At 42.7% G+C, this 17,658-nt stretch overlaps 1 protein-coding gene across 2 annotated transcripts in view; it reads left to right on the forward strand.

Annotated features, from left to right (window-relative positions):
• USP47 (ubiquitin specific peptidase 47) overlaps positions 1-17,652 on the forward strand; it is a 99,008-nt gene extending 81,356 nt beyond the window's left edge. For both annotated transcript variants that reach the window (XM_056527981.1, XM_056527980.1), the window contains exons 23-28: positions 5,970-6,085; positions 6,170-6,288; positions 7,837-7,967; positions 8,067-8,114; positions 9,887-10,017; positions 15,032-17,652. In XM_056527981.1, coding sequence (XP_056383956.1) covers positions 5,970-6,085; positions 6,170-6,288; positions 7,837-7,967; positions 8,067-8,114; positions 9,887-10,017; positions 15,032-15,206 — 720 coding nt within the window. In that variant the 3' untranslated portion in view covers positions 15,207-17,652. The remainder of the gene's footprint in view (positions 1-5,969; positions 6,086-6,169; positions 6,289-7,836; positions 7,968-8,066; positions 8,115-9,886; positions 10,018-15,031) is intronic.
• The last annotated feature ends 6 nt before the right edge of the window (positions 17,653-17,658 follow it).

A 17,658-nucleotide genomic window follows, 5' to 3' on the forward strand; every position in this document is an offset into this window, starting at 1 on the left:
AGTCTCCCAGCAGTACAGAGTATTACAGTATATATAGACTATAAGATACATTGTAGACCCCCGTGTCTCCCAGCAGTACAGAGTATTACAGTATATAGACTAAGATACATTGTAGACCCCCGAGTCTCCCAGCAGTACAGAGTATTACAGTGTATATAGACTAAGATACATTGTAGACCCCCGAGTCTCCCTGCAGTACAGAGTATTACAGTATATATAGACTAAGATACATTGTAGACCCCCGAGTCTCCCTGCAGTACAGAGTATTACAGTATATATAGACTAAGATACATTGTAGACCCCCGAGTCTCCCAGCAGTACAGAGTATTACAGTATATAGACTAAGATACATTGTAGACCCAGAGTCTCCCAGCAGTACAGAGTATTACAGTATATAGACTAAGATACATTGTAGACCCCCGAGTCTCCCAGCAGTACAGAGTATTACAGTATATAGACTAAGATACATTGTAGACCCCCGAGTCTCCCAGCAGTACAGAGTATTACAGTATATAGACTAAGATACATTGTAGACCCCCGAGTCTCCCAGCAGTACAGAGTATTACAGTATATAGACTAAGATACATTGTAGACCCCCGAGTCTCCCAGCAGTAGAGTATTACAGTATATATAGACTAAGATACATTGTAGACCCCCGAGTCTCCCTGCAGTACAGAGTATTACAGTATATATAGACTAAGATACATTGTAGACCCCCGAGTCTCCCAGCAGTACAGAGTATTACAGTATATATAGACTAAGATACATTGTAGACCCCCGAGTCTCCCAGCAGTACAGAGTATTACAGTATATAGACTAAGATACATTGTAGACCCCGAGTCTCCCAGCAGTACAGTGTATTACAGTATATATAGACTAAGATACATTGTAGACCCCGAGTCTCCCAGCAGTACAGAGTATTACAGTATATATAGACTAAGATACATTGTAGACCCCCGAGTCTCCCAGCAGTACAGAGTATTACAGTATATATAGACTAAGATACATTGTAGACCCCCGAGTCTCCCAGCAGTACAGAGTATTACAGTATATATAGACTAAGATACATTGTAGACCCCCGAGTCTCCCAGCAGTACAGAGTATTACAGTATATATAGACTAAGATACATTGTAGACCCCCGAGTCTCCCAGCAGTACAGAGTATTACAGTATATATAGACTAAGATACTTTGTAGACCCCCGAGTCTCCCTGCAGTACAGAGTATTACAGTACAGTATATATAGACTAAGATACATTGTAGACCCCCGAGTCTCCCTGCAGTACAGAGTATTACAGTATATAGACTAAGATACATTGTAGACCCAGAGTCTCCCAGCAGTAGAGTATTACAGTATATATAGACTAAGATACATTGTAGACCCCCGAGTCTCCCAGCAGTACAGAGTATTACAGTATATATAGACTAAGATACATTGTAGACCCCCGAGTCTCCCAGCAGTACAGAGTATTACAGTATATATAGACTATAAGATACATTGTAGACCCCCGAGTCTCCCAGCAGTACAGAGTATTACAGTACAGTATATATAGACTAAGATACATTGTAGACCCCCGAGTCTCCCAGCAGTACAGAGTATTACAGTATATATAGACTAAGATACATTGTAGACCCCCGAGTCTCCCTGCAGTACAGAGTATTACAGTATATATAGACTAAGATACATTGTAGACCCCCGAGTCTCCCTGCAGTACAGAGTATTACAGTACAGTATATATAGACTAAGATACATTGTAGACCCCCGAGTCTCCCAGTAGTACAGAGTATTACAGTATATATAGACTAAGATACATTGTAGACCCCCGAGTCTCCCAGCAGTACAGAGTATTACAGTATATAGACTGAGATACATTGTAGACCCCCGAGTCTCCCAGCAGTACAGAGTATTACAGTATATATAGACTAAGATACTTTGTAGACCCCCGAGTCTCCCTGCAGTACAGAGTATTACAGTACAGTATATATAGACTAAGATACATTGTAGACCCCCGAGTCTCCCTGCAGTACAGAGTATTACAGTATATAGACTAAGATACATTGTAGACCCCCGAGTCTCCCAGCAGTACAGAGTATTACAGTATATATAGACTATAAGATACATTGTAGACCCCCGAGTCTCCCAGCAGTACAGAGTATTACAGTATATATAGACTAAGATACATTGTAGACCCCCGAGTCTCCCAGCAGTACAGAGTATTACAGTGTATATAGACTATAAGATACATTGTAGACCCCCGAGTCTCCCAGCAGTACAGAGTATTACAGTATATATAGACTAAGATACATTGTAGACCCCCGAGTCTCCCAGCAGTACAGAGTATTACAGTATATATAGACTAAGATACATTGTAGACCCCCGAGTCTCCCAGCAGTACAGAGTATTACAGTATATAGACTAAGATACATTGTAGACCCAGTCTCCCAGCAGTACAGAGTATTACAGTATATAGACTAAGATACATTGTAGACCCCCGAGTCTCCCAGCAGTACAGAGTATTACAGTATATAGACTAAGATACATTGTAGACCCAGTCTCCCAGCAGTACAGAGTATTACAGTATATATAGACTAAAATATACATTATAGACCCCCGAGTCTCCCAGCAGTATAGAGTATTACAGTATATATAGACTAAGATACATTGTAGACCCCCGAGTCTCCCAGCAGTACAGAGTATTACAGTATATAGACTAAAATACATTGTAGACCCCCGAGTCTCCCGGCAGTACAGAGTATTACAGTATATATAGACTAAGATACATTGTAGACCCCCGAGTCTCCCAGCAGTGCAGAGTATTACAGTATATATATATATATATATAGACTAAGATACATTGTAGACCCCCGAGTCTCCCAGCAGTACAGAGTATTACAGTATATATAGACTAAGATACATTGTAGACCCCCGAGTCTCCCAGCAGTACAGAGTATTACAGTATATAGACTAAGATACATTGTAGACCCCCGAGTCTCCCAGCAGTACAGAGTATTACAGTATATATAGACTAAGATACATTGTAGACCCCCGAGTCTCCCAGCAGTACAGAGTATTACAGTATATATAGACTATAAGATACATTGTAGACCCCCGAGTCTCCCAGCAGTACAGAGTATTACAGTATATATAGACTAAGATACATTGTAGACCCCCGAGTCTCCCAGCAGTACAGAGTATTACAGTGTATATAGACTATAAGATACATTGTAGACCCCCGAGTCTCCCAGCAGTACAGAGTATTACAGTATATATAGACTAAAATATACATTATAGACCCCCGAGTCTCCCAGCAGTATAGAGTATTACAGTATATATAGACTAAGATACATTGTAGACCCCCGAGTCTCCCAGCAGTACAGAGTATTACAGTATATAGACTAAAATACATTGTAGACCCCCGAGTCTCCCGGCAGTACAGAGTATTACAGTATATATAGACTAAGATACATTGTAGACCCCCGAGTCTCCCAGCAGTACAGAGTATTACAGTATATATATATATATATATATATATATAGACTAAGATACATTGTAGACCCCCGAGTCTCCCAGCAGTACAGAGTATTACAGTATATATAGACTAAGATACATTGTAGACCCCCGAGTCTCCCAGCAGTACAGAGTATTACAGTATATATAGACTAAGATACATTGTAGACCCCCGAGTCTCCCAGCAGTACAGAGTATTACAGTATACATAGACTAAGATACATTGTAGACCCAGAGTCTCCAAGCAGTACAGAGTATTACAGTATATATAGACTATAAGATACATTGTAGACCCCCGAGTCTCCCAGCAGTACAGAGTATTACAGTACAGTATATATAGACTAAGATACATTGTAGACCCCCGAGTCTCCCAGCAGTACAGAGTATTACAGTATATATAGACTAAGATACATTCTCTCTTCCTGGCCCCTTATCTGTTTGATTATATGATGGGACCAGAGTGCATGACTTCAAAGAAGATGTAAACACACAGCCAGACCCCCAATAAACTGCAATACACAAAAGACACAGGATACACCGTCTGAATGACCCCTCACCCCCCAGGTCTTAGTTTATACATAGATGCAATTATTAAACACATGTATGTTTCCATAATCAGGCCTTGGGCCTGACAATCCATATTTATTTTTTTATTAATAATTAAATATTAATCATTATTATTATTAATTAAAAGTGTGTGTGTGTGTGTGTGTATGTATATATATATATATATATATATATATATATATATATATATATATATATATATATATATATATATATATATATATATATATATACCGTATATACTCGAGTATAAGCCGAGTTTTTCAGCACGATTTTTCGTGCTGAAAACACCCCCCTCGGCTTATACTCGAGTGAACTCTCCACCCGCAGTGGTCTTCAACCTGCGGACCTCCAGAGGTTTCAAAACTACAACTCCCAGCAAGCCCGGGCAGCCATCGGCTGTCCGGGCTTGCTGGGAGTTGTAGTTTTGAAACCTCCGGAGGTCCGCAGGTTGAAGACCACTGCGGCCTTCGACATCATCCAGCCCCCTCTCACCCCCCTTTAGTTCTGTACAGTACTCACCTCCGCTCGGCGCTGGTCCGGTGCTGCAGGGCTGTCCGGAGAGGAGGTGGTCCGGTGGGATAGTGGTTCCGGGCTGCTATCTTCACCGGGGAGGCCTCTTCTAAGCGCTTCGGGCCCGGCCCCAGAATAGTCACGTTACCTTGACAACGACGCAGAGGTACGTTCATTACCAACGTACTTCTGCGTCATTGTCAAGGCAACGCCTCTATTCCGGGCCGGAAGCGCGGAGAAGAGGCGCCCCCGGTGAAGATAGCAGCCCGGACCACCTCCTCACCGGACCACCTCCTCTCCGGACAGCCCTGCAGGACCGGACCAGCGCCGAGCGGAGGGGAGTACTGTACAGAACTAAAGGGGGGTGAGAGGGGGCTGGATGATGTCGAAGGCCGCAGTGGTCTTCAACCTGCGGACCTCAGGAGGTTTCAAAACTACAACTCCCAGCAAGCCCGGACAGCCGATGGCTGCCCGGGCTTGCTGGGAGTTGTAGTTTTGAAACCTCTGGAGGTCCGCAGGTTGAAGACCACTGAGGGCGGATGATGAGAAGAGGATGATGAAGGGGGTGTGTGGGATGATGAAGGGGGGTGTGGGATGATGACAAGAGGATGATGAAGGGGGGGTGTGGGATGATGAAGGGGGTGGGGATGATGACAAGGGGATGATGAAGGGGGGTGTGTGGGATGATTACAAGGGAATGATGAAGGGGGGTGGGGATGATGACAAGGGGATGATGAAGGGGGGTGGGGATGATGACAAGGGGATGATGAAGGGGGGTGGGGATGATGACAAGGGGATGATGAAGGGGGGTGTGTGGGATGATTACAAGGGGATGATGAAGGGGGGGGATGATGACAAGGGGATGATGAAGGGGGGTGGGGGATGATGACAAGGGGATGATGAAGGGGGGTGGGGATGATGACAAGGGGATGATGAAGGGGGGATGTGTGGGATGATGACAAGGGGATGATGACAGGTGATGATGATGAGGGTCTGGATGATGACAGGCGGTGATGATGATGAGGATGTTAATGACCGGTCTGGATGATGACAGGGGGGGATGATGTATTTCCCACCCTAGGCTTATACTCGAGTTAATAACTTTTCCTGGGATTTTGGGTTGAAATTAGGGGTCTCGGCTTATACTCGGGTCGGCTTATACTCGAGTATATACGGTATATATATATATATATATATATATATATATATATATATATATATATATATATATATATATATATATATATATATATATATATATATATATATATATAAATATATATAAATATATATAAATATATATAAATATATATATATATATATTATATTAATTATTATTTTTATTATTATTATTAATTGCTGACTCCCGATTTCTTTGGCAGCCATGTAAGTTCCTGCTGGACGCCGTGTTCACCAAAGGGATGAGCGTGCGACAGTCCAAGGAGGAGCTGATCCCTCAGCTCAGGGAGCAGTGCGGCCTGGAGCTCTCTATAGACAGGTAGGTGGTCCGTGCCACCAGTTCATAGATTGCCCCCTAGTGACCGGACACGTCATCACACGACTCTTCATCTCTCATCTGCAGATTCCGTTTACGGAAGAAGACTTGGAAGAACCCGGGAACAGTATTCCTCGATTACCACGTGTACGAGAACGAGATTAGTATTTCGAGCAACTGGGAAGTGTTCTTGGAAGTGCTGGAAGGTAACGTGAGGGGTTAATTCTGTCTTCTGCACATGTCATTAAAAATCAAAGGGGCACTCCTATGGAAAACAATAGTTTTCAGATCAACTGGTGCCAGAAAGTTTGTAAATTTGTAAATTACTTCTATTTATAAATCTTAATCCTTCCAGTACTTATCAGCTGGTGTATTCTCCAGAGGAAGTTGTGTGGTTCTCTTCTGTCTGACCACAGTGCTCTCTGTTGACCCCTCTGTCCATGTCAGGAACTGTCCAGAGCAGAAGAGGTTTGCACTGTGGTCAGAATTGAAAAAAACTACACAACTTCCTGTGGAGCACACAGCACATAAGTACTAGAAGGATTAAGATTTTTGCATAGAAGTAATTTACAAATCTGTTTAACTTTCTTTCACCATCTGATTTGAAGACCTTTTATTTCCACCGGAGTACCCCTTTAACCTTCACTAAGATTTGTCCTAACAAGTGGAAACACACAATGCTGCATCGTAACATTTCCTAGCACCAGCGTATGCCCTCAGTCTCATCCATAATGATTAAGAAAATTTCTACATAATAAGCATGTATGTAAATTGCCTCCGCAAGATTTTGCAAAAAAAAGCCATGACCACAGACTGCGCCTAAATAGGTGTGATGATTGGAGGGCGTGTGCTGACCCCCGCTATGTGCGCGAGGAGAGCCAGAGCATCAGGCAGTAGATTGAGAGGGTCCCAGCGGTCAGACACTGCAGTGCCCCGTTACATTAATGTTTCCCAACTAGTGTGCCTCCAGCTGTTGCAAAACTACGACTCCCAGCATGCAGCTGGAGGCATGCTGATTGGGAAACTCTTTGATATGTGTTGCCACTATGAAAGGTTCCCTTTACAGCAACTGGGAAGGAGAGAGTGCGCATTGCAAGACGGACACGTTGCAAGACGGACAAAATGTATTAATCGTAGTGATACATTGTAGCAAACTGTCTGGATAGGAGAGAATTGGGCAGCATCTTCCTTTCAGATGTGTGCGGCTTTGGATGTCACTAGTGCATGAGCCAGCGTTTCCCAACAATGAACTGCTGCTACTGCTTCTGACAAGCTAAGGCAGCGCTTCCAAACCAAGGCACCTCCAGCTGTTGCAAAACTAAAACTCCCAGCATGCCCGGACAGCCGCTGGCTGTCTGGGCATGCTGGGAGTTGTAGTTTTTCAACAGCTTGGAGGTGCCTTGGTTTGGAAGCGCTGCCTTAGCTTGTCAGAAGCAGTAGCAGCAGTTCATTGTTTAGTGTAACCCTTTCCTTGCTGTTGCAGTTTCTTTAATTTCTGCTGCACAGCACCTTCGGCTGTCCGGGAATCCTGGGAGTTGTCGTTTTGCAACAGCGGGAGGCACCTTGGCTGGGAAACTCTTTGAAATGTGTTGCCCCTGTGATAGGTTCCTTTTACAGCCACCGAGAAGGAGAGAGTGCACATACCGCTGTACTTAGTCATGCACGTTGCATGACAGACAAAATGGCGTTTCAAGTCCCATCCGCAGCTGCACGCCTCCCCTTCCTCCTGTTCTTACCCGCTTTTCCTTTGGCAGAGAGTGAGAAGATGAAGTCCATGTCCCAGCTGTCTCTGCTCACCAAGAGGTGGAGGCCGTCTCGGCTCACGCTGGACCCGTTCCAGGAGATCGTGCTGGAGACCAATAGTGTAATGGAGCTGAGGGAGAAGGTGAGCGCTGGGGGGTTTAAAGGTCACGACTAGGGAGGAGCTCCTCATTTTACCGCAAAGGGATGATGGGAAATTTACTGTTCTACCCTCTCCTTTCAGATGTGTGAGCTCAGCGGGATCTCACTGGAGAACTTAGAGTTTGCAAAGGTAAGTCCTGCTCCGCTGCTCATCCCAGAGCTGCTTAAATGGGTACTAATCCCCCCCCCCCCCGCCTAAACATCCCTTCCCCGATCTGCCGGACCCCCACGATCTCCGGCTGGCACCTCAGTAATCCGGTGCACGGAGCAAAATCCGCTCCATGACGGGCGACCACACCCATCACACCCTCTTCATTCATGTCTATGGGAGGAGGCGTGACTGTTGTGAATGACTGACCCCCCCCCCCCCCCACACACACACACACACGGCACCTCCCATAAACATTAATGTGACGTCATATCTGCGCCCCCTTATGATGTCACACCCCACCCCCTCAATGCAAGTCTATGGGAGGGGGCGTGACAGCTGTCACTCCCATAGACTTGCTTTGAGGGGGTAAGCGGGGCTTGAAATCATGAGGGGGCAGGGCTAATGCGTCACAAGTTCCCGCCGCAGCCTCCAGTTCGTTCCAAGCGCTGATCAGCGGAGTACCCCTTTAACTACTTAAAAAAATTCTAAATGCGTGCACCAAAATTAGTATGTTTAACATTTTTATCTTCTGACCCCTATAACTTTTATTTTTCCACATAAGGGGCTATTTGAGGGCTCATTTTTTGTTCCGTGGTCTGTAGTTTTTATCGGTGCCGTTTTTTTTTGATGGGACTTTTTGCTTTTTAATAATTTATGGTATATGAAGTGACCAAAAATGCACAAATTTGGACATTGGTATTCTTTTAAGTGTACACCATCGACCGTGCGGTTTAGCTAAACTTATTATTTAATATTTCGGACATTTGCGCGCGCGGCGGTACCACATGATTATTTTAATTTATTTATAAATTATTTTATTTAAAACATTGAAAAATGGGGGTGATTTAAACATTTAATAGGGAAGGGGTTAATTCACCTCTTCTCTATTAATCTTCTGATTGTATACACTGATCACTGCTATGCCATAGCCTAGCATTGATCAGTGTTACCGCTGAGCTGACGGGATAATTTTGGTTTTGTTTTAGACACCGCAGTCAACTTTGATCTCTGCATCTAAAGGGTTAATGCCAGGCGTAGGCCATGCCCGAAATTAGCCGTGGGTCCTGGCTGTCCGTAGCAACCGGGACCCTTGAAGTTTAACCCGTTCTCCCTGGTGAGAATGGTTTAAACCCCATTAGCCATACGCCCGGAGTCCTCAAGGATTCGGGAAGGGGGCGTACGCGTACGCCCTGCGTCTCCAAGGTGTTAAAGCAACGTCAGCTCCTGAGTTCACTTCAATGCCGGTTAGAAATGGCTGCTGTAAACAGCCAGGTTGAGCTGCCAATGCCGGGCATTAACCCTTTAGATCCTGAAAACAAATTTGTTCTAAAATCAGTAAAATCTGTGGGGTTGCTGAGGGGCTGACAGGAACATTCGCAGGGTCTAGATCAGCTGGTACAATGGCTGGAGGTCCCTTGCCCTGCTCCATGCTGTCGGATAGGTGCTCAATTACTATAGGCTGCCTGTACACTTGGAGCACCGATACTACAGCATGGAGCAGGTCATGGGACCTCCAGCCGTCGTATCAGCTGATCAGGACGCCGCCATTGCACCATGGAGACCACTATCAGTCAACTATGCTCCGACAACCTCTGTATTGCAAACGCGAGGTCCCGATCAGCTCGGACATCTGCTGGAGGTCCCTTGCCCTCCTCATGCCAGCAAAGTGTACAGGCAGCCTGTAGTAATCGAGCGCTGATAACACCGTCGTATTGTGATCTTGATGCCTTTTGTGCCGTCACCTTCTCCAGGGCCGAGGAACCTTCCCCTGTGACATATCTGTTCTGGAGATACACCAGGAATTAGACTGGAACCCGAAAGTGTCGACACTGAATGCCTGGCCTCTGTACATCTCCGATGATGGCGCCGTCATATTCTACAGGTAAAGTGGTGACGAGAAGAAGGCAGAGTCCACAGCAGAGCAGAGTATTACAGGAGAGGAGTGTTATATGATTATATATATATATATATATATATATATATATATATATATATATATAGTGAGGAGCAGAGACACAGCAGTGCAGAGTATTACAGGAGAGGAGTGTTATATGATTATATATATATATATATAGTGAGGAGCAGAGATCACAGCAGTGCAGAGTATTACAGGAGAGGAGTGTTATATGATTATATATATATATAGTGAGGAGCAGAGACCACAGCAGTGCAGAGTATTACAGGAGAGGAGTGTTATATGATTAATATATATATATAGTGAGGAGCAGAGACACAGCAGTGCAGAGTATTACAGGAGAGGAGTGTTATATGATATATATATATATAGTGAGGAGCAGAGATCACAGCAGTGCAGAGTATTACAGGAGAGAGTGTTATATGATAGTGAGGAGCAGAGACCACAGCAGTGCAGAGTATTACAGGAGAGGAGTGTTATATGATTATATATATATATATATATATATATAGTGAGGAGCAGAGATCACAGCAGTGCAGAGTATTACAGGAGAGGAGTGTTATATGATTATATATATATATAGTGAGGAGCAGAGATCACAGCAGTGCAGAGTATTACAGGAGAGGAGTGTTATATGATATATATATATATAGTGAGGAGCAGAGACCACAGCAGTGCAGAGTATTACAGGAGAGGAGTGTTATATGATATATATATATATATATATATATATATATATATATATAGTGAGGAGCAGAGACCACAGCAGTGCAGATTATTACAGGAGAGGAGTGTTATATGATTATATATATATATTAGTGAGGAGCAGAGACCACAGCAGTGCAGATTATTACAGGAGAGGAGTGTTATATGATTATATATATATATATAGTGAGGAGCAGAGACCACAGCAGTGCAGAGTATTACAGGAGAGGAGTGTTATATGATTATATATATATATATAGTGAGGAGCAGAGATCACAGCAGTGCAGAGTATTACAGGAGAGGAGTGTTATATGATTATATATATATATAGTGAGGAGCAGAGACCACAGCAGTGCAGAGTATTACAGGAGAGGAGTGTTATATGATTATATATATATATAGTGAGGAGCAGAGACCACAGCAGTGCAGAGTATTACAGGGAGAGGAGTGTTATATGATTATATATATATATATATAGTGAGGAGCAGAGATCACAGCAGTGCAGAGTATTACAGGAGAGGAGTGTTATATGATTATATATATATATAGTGAGGAGCAGAGACCACAGCAGTGCAGAGTATTACAGGAGAGGAGTGTTATATGATTATATATATATATATAGTGAGGAGCAGAGACCACAGCAGTGCAGAGTATTACAGGAGAGGAGTGTTATATGATATATATATATATAGTGAGGAGCAGAGATCACAGCAGTGCAGAGTATTACAGGAGAGGAGTGTTATATGATAGTGAGGAGCAGAGACCACAGCAGTGCAGAGTATTACAGGAGAGGAGTGTTATATGATTATATATATATATATATATATATAGTGAGGAGCAGAGATCACAGCAGTGCAGAGTATTACAGGAGAGGAGTGTTATATGATATATATATATATAGTGAGGAGCAGAGACCACAGCAGTGCAGAGTATTACAGGAGAGGAGTGTTATATGATTATATATATATATATATATAGTGAGGAGCAGAGACCACAGCAGTGCAGAGTATTACAGGAGAGGAGTGTTATATGATATATATATAGAGTGAGGAGCAGAGACCACAGCAGTGCAGAGTATTACAGGAGAGGAGTGTTATATGATTATATATATATATATATATATATATATATATATATATATATATATATATATATATATATATAGTGAGGAGCAGAGACCACAGCAGTGCAGAGTATTACAGGAGAGGAGTGTTATATGATATATATATATATATATATATATATATAGTGAGGTGCAGAGTATTACAGGAGAGGAGTGTTATATGATTATATATATATATATATATATGAGGAGCAGAGACCACAGCAGTGCAGAGTATTACAGGAGAGGAGTGTTATATGATTATATATATATATATATATATATATATATATATATATATATATATATATATATATATATAGTGAGGAGCAGAGACCACAGCAGTGCAGAGTATTACAGGAGAGGAGTGTTATATGATTATATATATATATAGTGAGGAGCAGAGACCACAGCAGTGCAGAGTATTACAGGAGAGGAGTGTTATATGATTATATATATATAGTGAGGAGCAGAGACCACAGCAGTGCAGAGTATTACAGGAGAGGAGTGTTATATGATTATATATATAGTGAGGAGCAGAGACCACAGCAGTGCAGAGTATTACAGGAGAGGAGTGTTATATTATATATATATATATAGTGAGGAGCAGAGACCACAGCAGTGCAGAGTATTACAGGAGAGGAGTGTTATATGATATATATATATATATAGTGAGGAGCAGAGACCACAGCAGAGCAGAGTATTACAGGAGAGGAGTGTTATATGATATATATATATATAGTGAGGAGCAGAGACCACAGCAGTGCAGAGTATTACAGGAGAGGAGTGTTATATGATTATATATATATATATATATAGTGAGGAGCAGAGACCACAGCAGTGCAGAGTATTACAGGAGAGGAGTGTTATATGATTATATATATATATATATATATAGTGAGGAGCAGAGACCACAGCAGTGCAGAGTATTACAGGAGAGGAGTGTTATATGATATATATATATATAGTGAGGAGCAGAGACCACAGCAGTGCAGAGTATTACAGGAGAGGAGTGTTATATGATTATATATATATATATATATATATATATATATATATATATATATAGTGAGGAGCAGAGATCACAGCAGTGCAGAGTATTACAGGAGAGGAGTGTTATATGATTATATATATATATATATATATATATATATATATATATATATATATATATATATAGTGAGGAGCAGAGACCACAGCAGTGCAGAGTATTACAGGAGAGGAGTGTTATATGATTATATATATATATATATATATATATATATATATATATATATATATATATAGTGAGGAGCAGAGACCACAGCAGTGCAGAGTATTACAGGAGAGGAGTGTTATATGATTATATATATATATAGTGAGGAGCAGAGACCACAGCAGTGCAGAGTATTACAGGAGAGGAGTGTTATATGATTATATATATATAGTGAGGAGCAGAGACCACAGCAGTGCAGAGTATTACAGGAGAGGAGTGTTATATGATTATATATATAGTGAGGAGCAGAGACCACAGCAGAGCAGAGTATTACAGGAGAGGAGTGTTATATGATTATATATATAGTGAGGAGCAGAGACCACAGCAGTGCAGAGTATTACAGGAGAGAAGTGTTATATGATTATATATATATATAGTGAGGAGCAGAGATCACAGCAGTGCAGAGTATTACAGGAGAGGAGTGTTATATGATTATATATATATATAGTGAGGAGCAGAGACCACAGCAGAGCAGAGTATTACAGGAGAGGAGTGTTATATGATTATATATATAGTGAGGAGCAGAGACCACAGCAGTGCAGAGTATTACAGGAGAGAAGTGTTATATGATTATATATATATATATATATATAGTGAGGAGCAGAGATCACAGCAGTGCAGAGTATTACAGGAGAGGAGTGTTATATGATATATATATATAGTGAGGAGCAGAGACCACAGCAGTGCAGAGTATTACAGGAGAGGAGTGTTATATGATTATATATATATATAGTGAGGAGCAGAGACCACAGCAGTGCAGAGTATTACAGGAGAGGAGTGTTATATGATATATATATATAGTGAGGAGCAGAGACCACAGCAGTGCAGAGTATTACAGGAGAGGAGTGTTATATGATATATATATATAGTGAGGAGCAGAGACCACAGCAGTGCAGAGTATTACAGGAGAGGAGTGTTATATGATTATATATATATATAGTGAGGAGCAGAGACCACAGCAGAGCAGAGTATACAGGAGAGGAGTGTTATATGATTATATATATAGTGAGGAGCAGAGACCACAGCAGTGCAGAGTATTACAGGAGAGGAGTGTTATATGATTATATATATATAGTGAGGAGCAGAGACCACAGCAGTGCAGAGTATTACAGGAGAGGAGTGTTATATTATTATATATATAGTGAGGAGCAGAGACCACAGCAGTGCAGAGTATTACAGGAGAGGAGTGTTATATGATTATATATATATATATATATATAGTGAGGAGCAGAGACCACAGCAGTGCAGAGTATTACAGGAGAGGAGTGTTATATGATTATATATATATATATATATATATATATATATATATATATATATATATATATAGTGAGGAGCAGAGACCACAGCAGTGCAGAGTATTACAGGAGAGGAGTGTTCTATGATTATATATATAGTGAGGAGCAGAGACCACAGCAGTGCAGAGTATTACAGGAGAGGAGTGTTATATGATATATATATATATATATATATATATATATATATATATATATATATATATATATATATATATATATATATATATATATAGTGAGGAGCAGAGACCACAGCAGTGCAGAGTATTACAGGAGAGGAGTGTTCTATGATTATATATATAGTGAGGAGCAGAGACCACAGCAGTGCAGAGTATTACAGGAGAGGAGTGTTATATGATTATATATATATATATATATATATATAGTGAGGAGCAGAGACCACAGCAGTGCAGAGTATTACAGGAGAGGAGTTTGCTGATGTTATAGACTCCTAGAGCAGTGTTTCTTAATCAGGGTCCATCCAGCTGTTGGAAAACTACAATTCCCAGCATGCCTGGATAGCTTTCTGCTGTCAGGGCATGCTGGGATTTGCAGTTTTGCAACAGCTGGAGGCACCCTGGTTGATGGATTGTGGTAGAATCTTAGAGTCTACATTTTCCGCAGGGATAAAACGGAGGAGCTGGTGGAGTTATCGGACGAGCAGAGGAGCGAGCTGATGAAGAAGGAAAGCAGCCGGCTGCAAAAAACTGGACACCGCGTGACTTACTCCCCTCGCAAAGAGAAGGCGCTGAAAATCTATCTGGATGGAGCGTCCAATAAAGACGCCGCCCAAGACTGACGCCCCCAACCACGCACCCGGCCATATTGGCGAGCCACGTTTCTTGTGCTCTAGACAGGTTTCACTGCCGCACTAATGGCGCCTCTCAGTGGTGGGGAGAGATAATAATAATAATAATGAGTGTGAAGCTATGACACCAGCACTGATTGGTCCGCTGTCTAAGCCAATCAGCAGCCTAGTAACCTTCGGGGTTCCTTTTTTTTGTTTGTGACTTCTAATCATGTTCTGCACTATTGGTCGATTAAACTGTAAAGGGATGTGCAAATAAGAATCGAGATATATTTAAAGATGTATTAAGTTAAAGCAAAGCCGGGTGCAGCGGAGGAAGGGGCATCACCTAGCTCAGGTAAGGCGGCGCGCGCGCGAGGCTACAGCCCTGGATGGCGTCAGGCTCTTATATAGGGGGGGTGGGGGTTTTCGGGAGAGGAAAAAGAATGAAGCCTGGACACTTTTATTTTGCTGATACACACATTACCTCATTGAATGGCGGAGAGTTGTATAGCGTGCGAGTCTGTATGTGAGCGAGAGCCGCCCCCCCGATACTGCTGTATAAAAGAAAAAGGGGCTGGTCTCTCGCCCGCCCGTGGGGTGAGAGGGTGACAGGGCGCTACGTTTGTGACCGATGAGGTATAGAATGTGAGGCTGGTAGGTAGCAATAGGTATTGCAGCTCTGTAAGTGCTGTAGAACTACAAGTCCCAGGAGGAGGGTCATACAGGTAAGGAACATTTGCTGTCTCCTTATGAGTATACAGGGCCAGTCCAGTTTGGGGATATAGATATATATATTTAGCTTTAAAGTGCAACCACAACATTGTGGTGATGGCATCCTGCCGCCGCAGCAGCATTGTGGTGATGGCATCCTGCCGCCGCAGCACCATTGTGGTGATGGCATCCTGCCGCCGCAGCAACATTGTGGTGATGGCTTCCTGCCGCCGCAGCAACATTGTAATAGTGGTATCTTGCTGCCACAAAAACGTTGTGATTGCATCCTGCCTCCGCAGCAGCATTGAGATGGTATCCTGCCACAGCAGCAACGTTGTGGTGATGGTATCCTGCCGCCGCAGCAACATTGTGATAGTGGTATCCTGCCGCAGCAGCAACATTGTGACAGTGGTATCCTGTCGCAGCATCAACATTTTAATGGCATCCTGCCGCCGCAGCAACGTTGTGGTTGCACTTTAAAGGGAGATGGTGGTCGTCCAGGATTAGAAAAAACAAAACTACATGCATCCAGAAACAGCGCCACCCCCTGTGCATGGCTTGTATTTAGTATTTGCACAATCTATGACGCTCTTTTTGGATAAAAGTAAGCCGTGTTTTTCCTAATCTTCTAACAGACCTCGTGTTAAAATTTCATACAATTATTATATATTTTTTTTTTTATATAAGATCCCTGCTTGCTGTCAGTGATGGGAAACATTGTTTACATCCAGAAGGCTGAGAATCTGCGCCCATACGGCACCTGCCTTGTTACTATGTATCACTGTAAAGACTGGGTGTAGTGCAGGTTTACGCCTGTGCGTTTTACGGTTTCTATTCACTGACAGCAAGCAGAGAACTTTAAAGGGGTACTCCGACTATACAAAGGGTATACCCTATCCACAGGGTAGGGTACTGTATTCCAAACAAACTACATCTCCCAGAATGCCCAGACTGTCAAAGACTTTGTCCTAGGGTGAAACTATGGGGTTTCTGTACAAATTCAGAGTCTATAGCACTGTGGACCAACCAGTGTGCCTCCAGCTGTTGTAAAACTACAACTCCCAGCATGCCCGGACAGCCAACGGCTGTCCGGGCATGCTGGGAGTTGTAGTTTTACAACAGCTGGAGGCTTCTTGGTTGGAAAATACTTCCCTAGCTTGTCAAAAGCAGCATTTCAGTGCTTAGTGTAACTCTTTCCTTGCTGTTGCAGTTTCTTTCATTTCTGCTCACACAGCACCTGGGCATTCTGGGAGTTGTAGTATAGCAACAGCTGGAGACACACTAGTTGGGCAACACAGCCTTAGACTTTGTGACGATCGCTGCGGCCAGTGTTTGGCGAACAAAGGCGGGATGTCGCTAAAACCCCTCCCACAGCATAGAGCATACGCTTTGCATAATCGGAGCACCCCTTTAAAATGACATCAATACTATATTTTAGAAACTATACTTCGGGGAGGGGGGAGCGTATAGCGCACAATAAATGTCAGAATGAGGATGTATAATCCTTGTGTATGTATGTGTGCCTGCTGGGACTTGTAGTTCTACAGCAGCCGGAGAACCGCTGGTTGCCTCGCTTTTGCAATAGAGCAATTTTCTTCTACTGTGTTTCATTCAGAGTGTAAATAGAAATTTGTCCCCCCCTCCCCCTTGTCCCAAAACAGAAGCGGTCCCCCCCCCAATCCTCCATATTGACACTGTGTACATCGGACACTTCTGCTGCCTATTTAAGTTGTTTTCGTTTCCCCCGTCA

The sequence above is a fragment of the Hyla sarda genome, chromosome 6 (genome assembly GCF_029499605.1).
Source record: "Hyla sarda isolate aHylSar1 chromosome 6, aHylSar1.hap1, whole genome shotgun sequence".
In the NCBI taxonomy this organism is placed as follows: Eukaryota; Metazoa; Chordata; class Amphibia; order Anura; family Hylidae; genus Hyla; species Hyla sarda.